Below are 18,137 nucleotides of genomic sequence, written 5' to 3' on the forward strand. Positions count from 1 at the left end.
GCTACGGCACTAAAGAATTTAGCCACCCCCTCTCTTCCCGTGGGTGTCGTAAGAGGCGACTAAGGGATAACAAGGTTCCACAACCACCTTGGAACTTAAGAAGCCGACCGATGGCGGGATAACCATCCAACTTCTGGCTTTGAAATACACAGGCCGAAGACGGGCAGCAGCGTCTTCGGTGCGACAAAGCCAGTACTGCGGTCACCAACCCGCCTGCCCAGCGTGGTGACTATGGGCAAAACACATGAGTTCACGTTATTTTTGGCGTCAACTTTTGGAGGCCTATGTCCAGCAGTGGACTGTATAGGCTGTAATGATGACAGAAAGATTGTTCAGATGAGGTGAATATGGTTCCAGTGGGGGAAGAAGATTTGACACTTCGGGAAGATTTACCTGAACAATCAGAGAACTTGAACACAGATGATAGTGGTGAACTGTATGTACCTAGTAAAAGTGATACATTAGATAGCTCTGAGTCTGATACAACAGAGCCCAACCCAACAATGTCAACATAACAAATGGTCCTCGGCGTAGGTAGCAGCCAGACAGATATGGTTTTGCAAGTGCTTGTATATAAGATGACAAGATGTTCACGAGTGATATATCATTGCAAGAAGCCTTAGAAGGTCCTGAAAAAGCAAAGTGGTTAGCGGCAGTGCAGGATGAGTTGCAGTCGTTCGAGAAAAATAGTGCGTGGGAACTCGTAGATGTACCAATAGATGGTACTATAGTGCAGTGCAAGTGGGTTCTGCGGAAAAAGTACGGTCGCAAAGGGCTTCACACAAAAACATGGTGTAGACTATACAGAAACATTTTCGCCTGTAGTGAGACATACAACTTTGAGACTATTATTTGCATTGTCTATAAAGTTAGATTTAGATGTTAACCATTTAGATGTAAAGACTGCGTTCTTGAATGGTGATTTAGAGGAAACCATTTATATTGTCATGTCATCATAATTGTCTCAAGCGTTTCATTTATTAGAGTATCGTTTGTTGATCTTGCAGTAGAGATCATTTTTACGTACTCCTGTTCGAAAATAGCGTGTGAAAGTCGCGGAACAGAGCATGAGTGCACTTCCCGCAGCGCCGGAGTTAAGGTGGAGTTAGACGCGGAGCTCTGAGGTATTGTAATATCTCTAAATAACAAAAATTTAACCTGAAAACTTTTACCACGATATCACAGTAACCACTGGGTTCACACAATAATAGTCGTGCTAGAGGATAACTCACTCCTTCCCCTCTCCCCCACCTAACCCCCAAAATCAAAACTCCATAAATTAGCCCGCAATTATAAAGCCTAAAACTGTCATCGATATTAAAAATATAAACGAAAATTATTAATCTGTCACCACAATTTGGAACTTCACAGTTTTATTTAAAAGTTTAAATTCCAAAATACTCACTTATTCAAAAACCCAATCGAGTTATGCCCAAGATCCAATTTTTTTAAACTGGTCATATTAGAGAACAACTCGCCGGGCAGGCTCTTCAAGTCATTGTAACTCAATGTAAGTTCAGTCATCAAAATCTGCTCCGAGAACACGTCGCTATTCAAATAACTTATTTTATTATGGCTTAGATATAAATAAATCAATTTTAGATCTTTAAATGTCTTGTTTGGAATATATTTTATATTGTTTCCTTGTAAGGATATTTTTTTTAATTTAGTAGTGTTTCGGAATAGCTCTATTGGTATAATCTCGATGAAACTATTGTCTAGCCTTAGCATGTGAAGCGAGGGTAGATTTGAAAAAGTTTTGTTGCTCAGTTTCAATATCGCCTTGTTATCGATGATAGAAATCTGAAAAAAAAACGAGTGTGCTTCAGACCACACGACTGAAGTAAAACTTACAAAACGTAACTTTCCCTCTTTCTATCTTCACTAACTTATAACCCTCTCTCAAGTTCCGTTCGCCTCCCCCGATTACACTTTTTGTAACGCTCTTGTCACGCATTCATCAGCTTACTCCCCAAGTCAAGCATGTGTAAAGAAGAAAAAATTACTTTTCATAGATATTTTTACTGACTTGATACAGTTTGCTGTGTCTATGTGAATATGTCAATTAATATGTCACTTTACTTACAAAACGTCAAGTTAGTTAGAAATAAACCTCTAAGCTGGACACACGCATCTTTCATTCAACCCGTCAAAAAAACTTCTATACAATTTGAACCTTATTCTCATGAACAGCTGTGACCCTGCTTTCTACTCCCAAGGCTTTGGTTTGGATTCCCGTCTCGTGTGTGGGTATAATAAATGTATATTATTATATACGAAAGGAACACGTATCAAAAGGAGCAATTCAAAGTACCCGCGAATTAAAATTGATTTCGAATCAACACCATATTGGTGGTTTAGCTGCATTTCGCTTATAAAATATAATTTTTGCGATATTACATGTTGTCCCTTTCAAAACAGCATATATTTTAATCTATATCTATAATATATATATATATAAAAGCGAAAGGTCACTCACTCATCACGAAATCTCCGAAACCATAACACCTACAAACTTGAAATTTGGCAGGTAGGCTCCTTATAGGACGTCGGCATCCGCTAAGAACGAATTTTACGAAACTCAACCCCTAAGGGGGTAAAATGGGGGTTGCAAGTTTGTATGAAAGTCCTATGTTTTTGAAGTAAGAGACTTGAAATTTAAAATGTATGCTCTATAGATGATGAAAAGGTGTCTGAATAATGTATCTTAAGAAATCAACCCCCTTTTGGGGTTAAAAAGGGGGATGGTAGGTTGACTTACTCATCACGAAATCTCCGAAACTATAATACCCACAAACTTGAAATTTGGTAGAAAGGCTTCATATAAGGCGTAAACATCTGCTAAGAACGGATTTTACGAAATTCGACCCCTAAGGGGGTAAAACGGGGGTTGGAAGTTTGTATGAAAGTCCTATGTTTTTGAAGTAAGAAACTTGAAATTTAAAATGTACGCTCTTTAGATGGTGAAAAGGTGTTTAAATAATGTATTTTTAGAAAGCAACTCTTCTTTGAGGTTAAAACGGGGGATGGTAGATTGACTCACTCATCACGAAATCTCCGGAACTATAACAGCTACAAACTTGAAATTTAGCAGGAAGGCTTCATATAAGGCATAGACATCTGCTAAGAACGGATTTTACGAAATTCGACCCCTAAGGGGGTAAAACGGGGGTCGGAAGTTTGTATGAAAGTCTTATGTTTTTAAAGTAAGAGACTTGAAATTTAAAATACATAATCTATAGATGGTGAGGAGTTGTTCAAATAATGCATCGTAATCTATATATATATAAAAGAGAAAGGTCACTAACTCACTCATTACGAGAACTCAAAAATCGCTGGATGGTCCCATCCATCCAGGTTGGACAAAGACAAAATTTGGCAGGGAGGTAGATTATAGTTAGCAGATGTCTGCTAAGAACAGATTTTACGATATTCCACCGCTAAGGGGGTTTAATTGGGGTTGATAGTTTGTATGAAACATATACAGCCTGAAAATAAAACTAAAAATGTGGTGTATAGAGAGGTTTTATAAAAATAACTATTAAATTATACTAAATTGTGACTTTTAAATAGTTACTCAGTTTGATAAGCATTTCGAGTGACTGAAATAAAAAAATAATTTGCGTTAAACATCTTAATAGTAATGCATATCTTCATAACCACGCGGACGTAGTCGCGGGTAACAGTTAGTGTATTATAAAACAAAGTCCCCAAAAGTGTATGTGATCGATTCGCTCAAAATCTACTGAACGGATTTTTATACGGTTTTAACATTGGAAAGAGGGCTCCACCATTGGCAAGAGGAAGGTTTACGGAACGGCTAAGCCGATTTTGATGAGAGTTTCACTGGAAGTTTGCCGGGAAAACTTTGTGACACACCAATTTCAACGCGGACGAAGCCAGCACGCAGACAGGCACAGCTAGTACATTATATACACATGTATATAAACCACAAAATGATATATATATATATATATATATATATATATATATATATATAAATACTAGCTGACCCCGCAAACGTTGTTTTGACATATATTTATTTGTTTATTTATTTACGTACAGAACAGGTTACAGCCATTAAAAGATACAGAAATAGTTCATACATAACATTATATCTAGGTTGAAACCCTTAATGTGTACGACATACAGTAACATAATACATTAAGCAGAACAGAAGTGGATGGAATGCGATATAATACATATATAAATTTAAACTTAAAAACTAAGATGGCTTAAGAAGTTATATTTATTAAAATTTTGGTTTTGAAAGAAGCGAGAGAACAGTGATAGATGTCTATGTCGATACACGTACTGACAAGCTAGTTGTACTGGCGACACATACGAGATAAAGGATTATAATAAGAGGTGTTATTATGATAAATGTCAAGAGAGAACACCTTAGGCCTTCTAATACGGTAGTTTATGTTAAAGTTAAGTTGAAACAGCAAGTATGGTGAGTCAATGAAGTAATAAATTATTTTGTAAAGTGTCATAAGATCTAAATATTTACGACGACAGGCTAGAGATATCATTTGGAACTTTTTCATTCTTTCTTCGTATGTGTGGAACTCACGGTGCAAGTCGAGACGAAAGCAGACCGATTTAAGAAAATATATATATGTTATTAACCCCCTTAATCCCCCCCCTTTTAACTTAGGGGTATGAATAATAGATGTTGTTCGATTCTCAGACCTACCCAATAGGCACACAAAATTTCATGAGAGTCGGTCAAGCCGTTTCGGAGGAGTTTAACTACAAAAAACGCGACACGAGAATTTTATATATTAGATATAAAAATAAAAAATAAAGTAAATTTTAGTGGTAACAACAATAAACACTGCTTACATGAGATAAAATGCAATAATATTTGATCTTTATATACAATTTCAAAGCTATATATAAAATAAAATAAAAATATGATGTCACCAATCGGTCACTCAGTATCGTTGAGACATCGCTGACCCATCACTGATTTTCAGTGAGCACCGTGTATATGAAGACACTAAGAATAAGAATTGCAGCACGGACAGCGATAACATTAAAAAAATATACATATAAATAATTGTGTTTGCTCGCAAACGAAAAAAAACCGACTTCAATTACATCGACGAGTAGTACAACGTAGATCGACGAAAAAATAGTCAAGTAACTGCGCGTTATCAAAGATTACTCAAAAAGTAGTTATCAGATCCCAATAAAATTTATATGTGACCACATGACAAATATCAGCTTTCGATTAAATTAAAAATTATTAAAATCGGTACACCCAGTAAAAAGTTATTGCGGATTTTCAAGAATTTCCATCAATTTCTCTGGGATCCCATCATCAGATCCTGGTTTCCTTATCATGATACTAAACTTGGGATATCTCCTTTCCAACAAAAAAAGAATTATCAAAATCGGTATATCCAGTAGAAAGTTATGTGGTATAATACAACGTAGGTCGACGAAAAAAGCGTCAAGTAAAAACGCATTATTAGATATAGCTCGAAAAGTAGTTGTTAGATCTCAAATAAATTTAAATGGCACACACCACCTTTCGATTAAAAGAAAATTTGTCGAAATCGCTCCACCCAGTCAAAAATTCTGATGTAACATACATTAAAAAAAAATACAGTCGAATTGAGAACCTCCCCCTTTTTTGGAAGTCGGTTAAAAACAAATAAACAACAGGAAAACAGGAGTATACTTATGGTAAGAAATAACAAAAAGAAAATGTGTTGTGTGTGTGTATGTCTATCCCATATGTATGTGTGACTAGCCCGTTGGCGCAGTTTGTAGTGCTGCTTTCTGTTCCGCGGGTTGTGGGTTCGATTCCCGCCTGAGTCTGGGTGTAATATTTGTATTTATTTACATATTTTTTTGTATGTATATACTAACTTATATCTCCCTCTCAACTTCTGTTTGCCTCGCCCGATCTCACTTTTCGTAACGCTAATAAATACATACTAATTATTGCAAATAGAGCACGGAGTATTGCTCAAATCTAGAGAATATACTGGTACACACATGTTCAAATATTTAAAACAAAGGTATTTCGGTATTCCTCTGTGAAATATTACTGTGCGCTTGATTACACATAGGGATCAATCTCTATGTGTGAGGGCATATAGAAGTACAACATATTCAAAAATTACTAAAATTGGGAACATCGACATTTTTTAGCTGTCCGCTTCACGTGAAATGCCCCTTACATTAAAAAAATTACAATCGAATTTAGTAACCTCCTCCTTTTTTGAAGTCGGTTAAAATCTACATTTTTTTTAATGTTTTAAATAAATTACGAAAGAATGATTACAGATAAATGACAATATTGTTTTTGTTAGCTCTATAACAAAGGTTTTATTATAAGATTCTACCAAATTAAAAAATCTCTAGCTATATCAGTCGGCCGCTACCTGATGCATGAGCATTTAGTTGCTTGCCTTAGAAACAGACGCCCGTGTGTATGTTAAAAATGTTTATTTGTTATTTAATTAATTAGACGCAATTAATTACTAAGTAATTACTAGTATTGAATAATTGTTTTAATGGACTGTGTTAGCAAACTTTTATGAAATAAATAAATACCTCTTTAAGCTTGTTTAATCCGGTGAACAAGTCGTCAGACAAGTTGAGCAACTTGTTCATTTTCAAGTCGATTTCTATAATGTTCGGTATGTGTCTGAACACGCCTTCGGGTAGATGTGTCAAGAGATTCTCGTTTAAATCGAGCCACACTAATTCTGTTAAACCTGAAATTATAAAAAAAACAAAATCTTTGTTAAAATAGGCTTTAAAAGTTCGTATGAATAGTTATTTTTAACCGACTTCCAAAAAAGGAGGAGGTTCTCAATTCAACTCTATTTTTTTTTATGTATGTTACTTCAGAACTTTTGACTGAGTGGACCGATTTCGACAATTTTTTTTAATCGAAAGGTGATGTGTGTCTTTTGGTCCCACTTAAATTTATTTGAGATCTAACAACTGCTTTTTGAGTTATGTCTAATAATGCGTTTTTACTTGACTATTTTTTCGTCGACCTAAGTTGTATTATACCGCATAACTTTTTACTAGGTGTACCGATTTTGATGATTTTTAATTTAATCGGAAGCTGGTGTTTATCATGTGGTCACATTTAAATTTCATCGAGATCTGATAACAAGTTTTTGAGTTATCTTTGATAACGCGTATTTACTTGAGTATATTTCCGTATACCTACGTTGTTTTACTTGTCGATGTAATTGAAGTGGTTTTTTTTTCTTTGCGAGCATTTACAATTATATAATTTGTAATTAAGTTAGTTTTTAGCCCCGACGAAAAGCTTCCCTCGAGTTTTAAGTTTGACGCCAATATCTGCCTGTCTTACTGTTTGTCTGTCGGTCTGTGGCATCAAAGCTCTTGAACGAATGGACCGGTTTCGATCCGGTTGTTTTACGTGAAAGACAGTTTCAGTTCTTTTCCAGAATGATATTATATGGCGTTATCGGCACAAAACGTATTTATTGCGAAGTGGTTTTCTTAATTTTATAGTTATTATTAAATTACTGAAACCACCACGGTTTCGGAATGTAAATTATGCAGAAATTTATCAGGAAATCGACAAAACTCTGTTCATAATTATGTTTGCTCGCAAACGAAAAACTCTGACTTAAATTACATCAACTACTACTTTCAGAAACAATTGTGTTTGCTCACAAACGAAAAAAAACCGACTTCAATTTCATCGACGAGTAATACAACGTAGATCGACGAAAAAATAGTCAAAATCGGTACACCCAGTAAAAAGTTATTGCGGATTTTCGAGAGTTTCCCTCGATTTCTCTGGGATCCCATCATCAGATCCTGGTTTCCTTATCATGGTACCAAACTAGGGATATCCCCTTTCCAACAAAAAAAAAAGAAAAGAATTGTCAAAATCGGTACATCCAGTAGAAAGTTATGCGGTATAATACAACGTAGGTCGACGAAAAAAGCGTCAAATAAAAACGCATTATTAGATATAACTCGAAAACTAGTTGTTAGATCTCAAATAAATTTAAATGGGACCAATTGACACACACCACCTTTCGATTACAAAAAAATTGTCGAAATCGGTCCACCCGGTCAAAAGTTCTGAGGTAACATACATTAAAAAAAAAATACAGTCGAATTAAGAATCTCCTCCTTTTTTGGAAGTCGGTTAAAAAGTTATGAGGTAATAAAACTGCTATCGATCAAAGTCTTTTTTTGAAGTCGGTTATAAAATTATGATTTAACTGAGGTAGGGCACAGCAGGAATTTCCTGCTCAAAATACGGAGCAACCCGACTGGGGTAGTACCTCGACCTTACAGAAGATCACAGCAAAATAATACTGTTTTCAAGCAGTATTGTGTTCCTGTTGGTGAGTAAGGTGACCAGAGCTCCTGGGGGGATTGGGGATTGGGTCGGCAACGCGCTTGCGATGCTTCTGGTGTTGCAGGTGTCTATAGGCTACGGTAATCGCTTACCATCAGGTGAGCCGTAAGCTTGTTTGCCGACCTAGTGACATATAAAAAAATAAAAAAAAAAAAAATAATTACCTTCGAATGCATCAACTTCAATAGATTCCATTGTATTTCTCCTCAGACTCAAATGTGTTATTTCGGGGGTAGCCTTGAACGCGCCTTTCGGTACACTTTTGATTCTACATTCATCTAGCGTTACAATTGTCAGTTTTGACAGAACGTAATTACTTTCTGACGTCAGTTCTATGAATGCTTTCTTCATGGAGAAAATCTCGAGATTCGATAGGAGAGATAACGCGTTGTATGGTACAGATGTTAAGCTTTTATCTGTGAAATAAAATTATATATCAATTTATAAGACATACTTTGTGTATTAAATTTTTAAGCTGCGAGCTGTGTGGTTACGGCAGTAAAGAATATAGCCACCCCCTCTCTTCCCGTGGCTGTCGTAAGAGGCGACTAAGGGATAACACATACCACCTTGGAACTTAAGAAGCCAACCGTTGGCGGGATAACCACCCTACTGCTGGCTTTGAAATACACAGGTCGAAGACGGGCAGCAGCGTCTTTGGTGCAATAAAGCCAGCCCTGCAGTCACCAACACGCCTGCCCAGCGTGATGACTATGGGCAACACATATGAGTTAATACCATTTTTGCCGCGAACTTGTGGAGGCCTATGTCCAGCAGTGGACTGCGATAGGCTGAAGTGATTTAATTACGATAATTTGTTTCTCAGTTTTATATAATATTTTGATAATGATGATTGTTCTTTATTTTGGATTTTGATGATTTGGTTATGATGATGATTTAGTAACACTTTTTTTAACCGACTTCCAAAAAAGGAGGAGGTTCTCAATTCGACTGTATTTTTTTTTTTTTTTTTTTATGTATGTTACATCAGAACTTTTGCCCGTGTGGACCGATTTCGACAAATTTTGTTTTAATCGAAAGGTGGTGTGTGCCAATTGGTCCCATTTAAATTTATTTGAGATCTAACAACTACTTTTCGAGTTATATCTAATAATGTGTTTTTACTTGACGCTTTTTTCGTCGACCTACGTTGTATTATACCGCATAACTTTCTACTGGATGTACCGATTTTGATAATTCTTTTTTTGTTGGAAAGGGGATATCCCTAGTTTAGTACTGTGATAAGGAAACTAGGATCTGATGATGGGATCCCAGAGGAATCGAGGGAAACTCTCGAAAATCCGTAATAACTTTTTACTGGGTGTACCGATTTTGATAATTTTTAATTTAATCGAAAGCTGATGTTTATCATGTGGTCACATATAAATTTTATTGAGATCTGATAACTACTTTTTGAGTGATCTTTAATAACGCGTAGTTGCTTGACTATTTTTTCGTCGATCTACGTTGTATTACTGGTCGATGTAATTGAAGTCGGTTTTTTTTTCGTTTGCGAGCAAACACAATTATTTAATATTGAAAATATTGAACGGTATTAATGTACATTTAAAGTTCAAATATTATAATTATTTGTGATTTTCTGTGTTTTTAATCCATGTATTCCAAAGCTTTATGTACACTTGTAAGTGACATGCATATTAGATACATTATTATTATATATTGTTTAATTTAATATTGTGTGGGTTTTTCACCCCCCCCCCCCCCCCGATAACTATTTTCGTGTAAACCCCGTTGTTACAGAGGTATCGTGGTTGAAGTTTTGTGGTTCAATTTTTAAATCGAAAAAAATTAACCTAAGAATAACGCTTGGCTCCGGCGCTGCGGGAAGGACAGCCCTTCCGCCCTTGCGTGCGAAAGCACGCTCACTCATGCTCCGTTCCGCAGCGGAGGCGGGCGAGGGTTGCCCTCCCTCCACGCCTCCGGCTTAAAAAAACACTCTAGGGGTAGGGCAGACCAAGACCACGTGGTCAGTGGGGTGCTCCGATTCGGTTTTGGGTATTTTTCGAATTTCTATACCTATATTCTAGCACGCAATGTTACTAATTTTATAAGAATATTATGTCTGACGCGTTATTTTGTTTAAAAGTGTCTATTTGTCAGTCGTTAAAGGTCAGTTCGTATCGTATTTTGATCTTGCAGTAAAGATCGTTTTTACGTAAATTTGTTCGAAAATAACGCGTGATAGTCGCAGTACGGAGCGTGAGTACACTTACCGCAGCACCGGAATTAAGGTAGAGTCAGAAATAACAAAAATTTAACCTCCCATAAATTAACCTACCTGTGATGTACATTATAGCCCAAGTCTGCGCTTACAGTTTTCTTAGAATGGTTCTTCGGTGGTCAATAACTGATATTATAACCTAGTTCTTATTTAATAGGGTAAATTTTGATTGTTTTTGTGTTTAAGTGGTTATTGCTATATTCTAGAAGAATTGAACAAAAATATTGTTAGAATAGCACTTAAAATAAAAGACTCACTTATCACTTTCGTTTATTAGCGAACCTAAATTCTGGTTCAAAATCAAAGGTTCTGAATCGCAAATAATTTACTAATAAAATATCTCTTCAGGACACTGTTACACACACCATTGCCGGTAACGTTCTGATTGACATTTGACATTTCACCCTTATATATCATTTTCAAAAATCAAAAATATCAATGTTGCCATCAACTGTATTTCTATTAATCAAATTAGTAAATAATTATTCCTAAACGAATTATTATTGCCCGATTAACTCATATTACATTAAAAATTGATATTTAAATTAAAAAAAGTCTACAAATTATGATGAGTATTCTAACAATATCGTGCTTTCAAATTGGTACAACACACACAGTAGAACTAAAATATATGGCTATAAAATCACTCACCTACATCATACATTTCAAGATGAGTAACCCCTTCCAAACCCTCGAGGTGAACAGGCTCCAGAGTCCCCGTAACTCTCTGCAGCTTCACCTGGTCTGTTCCATTCACACCCATCACACCCAGGAGACACGATAGACTTTCGTTGGAGATATTGCATGTGTCAATTGAAATGCTGTTAAAAGTCTCTTTCGTACTGCCTGTGTCTTTATATTTTTTAGAGAAGCGCTTCACTTCTTCCAGTTCATTGCAAACTAGCGTACTGTTCTGTAAGATAATTTTGGAAGTCAGTCATATCTATTCTCCACAAATCCACCGATGAAAACATTTCAAAAAATAATCAAAATAAAAAATATTTTGTTCAAAATAGGCTGATAAAGGACTTCAATTTTACACCAACGAATAACATAATGAGAAAGCATCTAAGCATTACTGGAGTTAACTCAGAAACTAATAGATTGATATCCCTCATATTTAAATGGGACAACACGACAAGCACCAATGTAATAATCAACAAGATCGGTTCATCCAGTAAAAAGTTATGAGGTAACACAAAAAAAACTGAAATGTCGAATTGAGAACCCCCTCTTATTGAAGTCAACCTTCTTTACGCGCGCTTGACTTGAGGAGTAAGCTCGTAAATGCATGACGAAAGCGTTTTGAAAAGTGTGTTTGGATGAGGCGATCGGAGCAAGAGAGTAAGGTGCGAGCACATATTTTCTTTCTCTCTTTCTCTCATAGCCAGTTACGTTTCGTAGATACTGTTCGAAGACACAGTGCCAGCCTATTGTGCAGAAGCTTTACTTCAGTCGTGTGGTCTAAAGCGCACTCGCTTTTTATTTATATTTATGCTCATATAATGTTGAAGTAAACCTGAAGCTCGGCGCTCAACATCCGTGCCGATAACTATACAATTTGTCTAGGTATAGTAAAATTTATCTTTACTGACCTCCGAACAAGAGATCATCAAGGCCCTGACGATTTCGTTTACTTGTAGGATCAATTTTTTGCTGGGCAGCGTGCAGTTCAGTATGGTAAAAAAGCCGTCTGGCTCATCCCAGCATACTTTATCAGGATCTCGCCATTTTTTCGCCATGTCTAGCGAGTCCCTGGGGAAATATTCAGAATAAAAACTTGTCGCGTAGCCTAAATTAACCTAATTTTTAATATTTCGTATATCATACAGTAATTTACTTTTCGGAAAAGCTCTGTTGTAAGTACTGCTGCTTATCCTCAAGGGCTATATACACATATATTAAAGAAAACGCTATATATCATCAGACATCATGTCACTGACATATACGCATGTTCACATACACACGGGATTACTATGCAATAGCATAACATATAGGATGGTATCAAAACATCTGTAACGATTTTGAATATATGTGTTTGCAGGCAAACGAAGAAAAACCGACTTTAATTATATCGACAAGTAATGTATTACTGTACACTATGTAGGTAGACGAAAAAATAGTCAAGTAAATACGCATTATCAAAGATTAACTATCTTTAACTGTTAATTACTGTGTTTACTTTATGTTTAGTTTTTTTTTTTTGTTTTTATCATGGATTGTCAAGTGTTTGTTATAATTTTATTGTGGAAACTTGATTGATTTGTGTTATTTTTATATTGTTTTTATTGAATAGTGTTGTAATAATTGTTTGTTTCCCAAATAAAATAAAATAAAATAAAAAATAAAATAAATAAAATTACTCCAAAAGTTCCAATCAGATTTCAATTAAATTAAAATGTGATCACATGATAAACATCGGCTTTCGATTAAATTAAAAATTATCAAAATGGGTACATGGGGATTTCTCTGGGATCCCATCATCGGATCCTGGTTTCTTTATCATGGTACCAAACTAGGGATGTTTCCTTTCCAAAAAAAAAAAGAATTATCAAAATCGGTTCATAAACGACGGAGTTATCCCCAAACATAGATTTAAAAAAATATATATACGGTCGTATTGAGTAACCTCCACCTTTTTTTGAAGTCGATTAAAAAGTGCTTGAAGGGTTGGGATGGAACAAGATATAACAGTTTTTATTAGAGTTTTTCATTTTCAATGATAAAACTGTGAAACTTCGAATAAGCACTTAGTCCTACTATCATCATAAAGATCATCACGTTCGGATCGGAAACTGCGCGGGTGAGACTTGGAAGCACAGTTTGTACGATGTATGTAATTATAATATTGTATGTCTCCCCATCGTGTGTCGGAGAGCACGCTAAGCCGTTGGTCCCGCTGGTTATCATAAATACCTGTTAGCGATCGTTATTCATTGTATCGGACATATTCGGCGACTGACAGTGGAGCAGCGTGGTGGATTAAGCTCCAATTATCCTCATATATGGAGAAGAAGGGCCTAATCCCAGTGGTGGGATTTTACAGGCTGAATGCGTAAAAACAATAATTTCCACACTCACTCCTGGGCGTCTGTCGCCGCCAACGCGACGGCGAGAACTACCAGCCATGGCAGCATCCTGTGTAACCTTATATCTGTAACAAATTATCACTTATTAGTACCGCTCATAAATTTAAAACGGTCTCTATTTAGATTTCAACTGCAATGTGACTTTCATTTTTCCTATCCCAGACACAGTGTGGCGAAATTCGGCTTAAGAACTAGGGACAGAGGCGGCTCTTTCTAACGAGCGCTGGTGCAGCGCACTCCCATTACGTAGGTAATTTTAAATCTATATTTCTGTACTACTATGCCTATACATTAGTCCTATATATATTATACTAGCGACCCGCCGCGGCTTCACACGGGTGCAATGCTGATACTAAATATACTACAGAAAATCTTTATATACAACGTTCACAGGCCCCGGCCGGTTCCGACGCAACCGTTATGTCCCAGTATTTGAAACCTGTAATATCTTCGAAAATATTTATTTAAGTTACATGCTGTAAAGGACCATATTGAACTATATTAAAAACACTGTGTTTTTAAGGTACTTAATTGGATCAGGTTTAATGCTGTATTGTTTAAAATCGTTTCGCAAATTAGCCATTATTTCTCGTAAAAAATAAAGGATAAAAAGTGGTTATTGTGGGTTATCCCTAAGAGATAGGCATAATTATACCATCGTGGACTTTTTTTGTAGGTCTTTTTAAAGTGTTCCACTTTGGAACTGTTAAAGCCGACCGATGGCGGGATAGCCATCCAACTGCTGGCTTCAAAATTACACAGGCCGAAGACGGCCAGCAACGTCTTCGGTGCGACAAAGATAGCCCTGTGGTCACCAACTTGCCTAACGTCGCCCAGCGTGGTGACTATGGGCAAAACAAATGAGTTCACGCCTGTTTTGGCGCGAACTTGTTGACGGCCTATGTCCAGCAGTGGACTGTGCTAGGCTGAAGTGATTCCTTTCACGAAGCCTATAAGATTCAGTATTAACCCTAGGATGGTAACAGAGGTGCCCCGACACCCCAGGTGAGCAATCACGCGCCGATTCGTTGAAAATTATTTGCTGTCTCACTTTAGCATTTTGTGTATTCTTTTGTCTTACCATGAGTTATCAGTAGCCGTTGCGCGGTGGGAACGAAACGCGTCAATTTCGTTCTGCAGGTATGTGTGGGGTGTTGCGTCACCCCTGTTACTATTTACGTAACTATTTACATAGGTATTCTCTTTTGTTACTGTATTTTTTATATGTTATTTTCAGTTCATTATGACGTTTCGTAATAATGAGGAGCTTGAGCGCTACTTAAATAATATTGCTGAGGATGATGAGAGTGAAACAGAACCAATAGAGGCGGAGAAGGCTTCTGAAAATGAAGATAACGTCTCCGTGCATTCCGAACAAGACGACATCATTTCCGGCTAAGACTAAGATGATGTTCCTTTGTCACAGCTTCAAGGGAGTGTTTTGAGAGGTAAAAATGATCATGTTTGGTCAAACCAAGAAATTGACAGACGTGCTCCCAAATACAAAAACCAACGTTTTACTCATAAAACAGACGGGAACGTCGGGAAATATAAGGACCATTCTAAATGTCCCCAAAGAATTTCCAGCAAGTGAACCCCCCGCCAAATTACAAAAGCAAGCTCGATGTGCATTGTGTCCTCGAAAGAAAGACAAAAAGTAAAGATTTTTTGTTCAAAATGTAAAAGACCTGTGTACCCTGAACATCGTGTGGAAATTTGTATCAATTGTGTTTAAGTGCACATAAAACATTTTTGTTTAAATCTAATCCCATTTAGTTACTTATTGATCCCAAAAAGAGTGTTCTTTTAGTTTATTTAAAGAATAAAAAGTTTTATTTTTCATTAAACAAAAGTTTTTTATTCATTTTATTATCATGGGGTGATGTGGCATCCCTGTTACTATACGTGATCATTTAAATTATGTTACCATCGTAGGGTTAACTTTAGCTTAAGATGAACCGTGTGTTCAAAGGTTTTTGTACCTAATAGGTTTAAAGTTATTTTTATGTTATAACGTCTATGGGTTGTCATGTCATATTTTAACTTCCATCTAATCTTCTCCTCAAACCGTGCCTAATTTCAAGACAAAATGTAACCAATTTTACCCAGGTTCGTTAAAATTTTGGATCTTGCCCAATCTCGGAATAAAAAGTAACCAATCTTGCCCAATTTAATTTAAAGTTGTTCTGTAATTGTCTAAAGGCCAACATACAAACCGACAGATAGACTGACGAATGTGATTAAAAACAACATATAACATACAAAAAAATGTATGTTATTTACAATCATGTTCACAAAAAATATTCAACCAATATCATTCATAAGTATATTTACAAAATAATTAACTAATTTGAATAGAAATAAACATTAAAGTTAAATAAATATGGGATGTCGTAAAATTTGATCATAAATTATTTTTTCATCACTTACAGAAGATTCATACAATTTGAAGTCTTTAGGAGCTATAGCTCGGGAATTTGCAATTTTCTTTGTTAACACCCACCCCCGCAATCCTGTCTAATCTGTGTCCAATATTGGGTATGAATTATTATAACATCCGCTAATTGATCACATATATAGGAGATTCCTACCTTTGGGGTCCATAGGAGCTATAGTTTAGAAACAGGAATTTTCCATTATTAACGCCCCCACAACCCCCTCTTGTGGGTGGAATTTCTTAAAATCCGTTCTTAACTAACCTCCACTCGAAGAAAGGAATATTCCTCCCAAATTTCAAGACTACGCCTTATGGTTCAAATGCTTACAAAATTTGATAAAAATTGGTTCAATCGTTTCGGAGATACACACCGATATCAGCCCTAACATATCACCACCAGCCCGTTGGTACAGTTAGCAGTTGCCCTGTTCATGCTCCCCGGTTTGTGGGAACGATTTCCACCTCGAGTCGGTGTTATAATATTTATCTGGGGGCACGGTAGTGCCCCCGCCAAGACGAGCCAAAAAAAAAAAAAAAAAACGAAAAGCACTACCTATCTTTTCTCGAAGTGCTTCGTCGTTTTTTTGAACCATCATAACTTGGGTTTGGATTACACCAGATAAATGAAATTCTCAGGATATGATGTCAATAGTAGACTTATTAAACAAATAAAGTTTCAATTGCATAGCTCTAATACTTTAGATTTTATTGATGTCTAAAAAACCCCGATTTCGTCACTCACTGATGATCATCAAAATTCATAGAGTACTTCCCGAAGTCCCAGAAAGCTGAAATTTGGTATGTTAGCTAGTATTAGTACACAAACAACAAAAAAATTATAAAACTTGGAACTTTTACCCCCCAACCCCTTAAACTAGGGGGTGGAAGTTTGTATGAGACTTCCGCAAATTTTGATGCTAGAGGTCTGAAAATTGATATAGAAACTCCTTGTTACTGCTTGTTATAAATAATAATAAAAAATACATTAAAAAAATCGGTTATTAGTTTAAAATGTACAATGTCGAAAATTTACATTTTGTAATTTTGGTATTTAAGTTTTGGCGGAGGTCACCGTTTGCATATTAGTTCAACATAAAATCAAAAACAGCGTGCTTAAACCAAATATGGTGAGTTTGGATGATATTTATGGTATAAAATGTGTCGGAGGTAAAATGCAACTATAATATTGTCATAAGCAACTTACAAAAAGAAGTGAAATCCCACCAAAAACATTTTCATGTAAAATGTTGCCAAGACGAGATCATATGGCTCGCACTGTCAAAAACTGATCAGATCTCATGTAGAGCCAAGCTTCTAACTCTACACGCCCTAACTCTACAAACCCTAACTTCACAAACTCTACACCTTAGTCAAAATATGTGGCTTGGTCGTTTCGCTACCGTCACGTGGGCTTAAGGTGAAAAATTTATTCACTGTTTATTACTTTTCTGTTATACAATAGTTCTATTAAAGAAAAAATAAAAAGAAGAATAATAATCAGTGAATAAATTTTTCACCTTACGCCCACGTAACGGTAGCGAAACGGCCAAGCCACATATTTTGACTAAGGTGTAGAGTTTGTGAAGTTAGGGTTTGTAGAGTTAGGGCGTGTAGAGTTAGAAGCTTGGCTCTACATGAGATCTGATCAGTTTTTGACAGTGCGAGCCATATGATCTCGTCTTGGCAACATTTTACATGAAAATGTTTTTGGTGGGATAAACGTTTACAAATAATATTTAAATTAGTTATTGATAACTGCTATCAGGAGGTAGTCAAACGGATATTTGTTAAAATATAAATATACATAATACATAATATGTCTACTAACACACGCACCACTGTACCAGAATTACTGCATGCAAAAAATTTAAGCGCGAGTTGAATTTTATTTTGAAGTAATTAGTTATGATTGATTGTTCGATCTTCTACTTATGTAATATAAACTCTTTGTAATTAAAAATTATTTTCTACTTTTTAGTTCGATTAGCT

General features: G+C 36.0%; 1 protein-coding gene across 1 annotated transcript; it reads right to left on the minus strand.

Moving 5' to 3' along the window:
• Positions 1-6,024: 6,024 nt before the first annotated feature.
• Positions 6,025-12,364, minus strand: LOC123665833 (carboxypeptidase N subunit 2-like). Its single transcript, XM_045600066.1, has 5 exons — positions 12,218-12,364; positions 11,274-11,535; positions 8,545-8,796; positions 6,574-6,737; positions 6,025-6,096 (listed from the first exon to the last, which is right to left on the minus strand). The coding sequence occupies exons 1-5, from the start codon at positions 12,362-12,364 to the stop codon at positions 6,025-6,027; spliced, it is 897 nt and encodes a 298-aa protein (XP_045456022.1).
• Between the last annotated feature and the right edge of the window lie 5,773 nt (positions 12,365-18,137).

This window comes from Melitaea cinxia, chromosome 25 (assembly GCF_905220565.1).
Source record: "Melitaea cinxia chromosome 25, ilMelCinx1.1, whole genome shotgun sequence".
Lineage (NCBI taxonomy): Eukaryota > Metazoa > Arthropoda > Insecta > Lepidoptera > Nymphalidae > Melitaea > Melitaea cinxia.

Excerpts from the sequence above, each read along its gene's own strand:
- LOC123665833 (XM_045600066.1), bottom strand. The coding sequence starts at position 12,364 with ATGGCGAAAAAATGGCGAGATCCTGATAAAGTATGCTGGGATGAGCCA. Across the intron at positions 8,797-11,273 it reads TCTTGAAATGTATGATGTAG|ATAAAAGCTTAACATCTGTA; the intron begins GTGAGTGATTTT and ends TTTATTTCACAG. Across the intron at positions 6,097-6,573 it reads GATTAAACAAGCTTAAAGAG|AGATTGATCCCTATGTGTAA; the intron begins GTATTTATTTAT and ends CCTCACACATAG.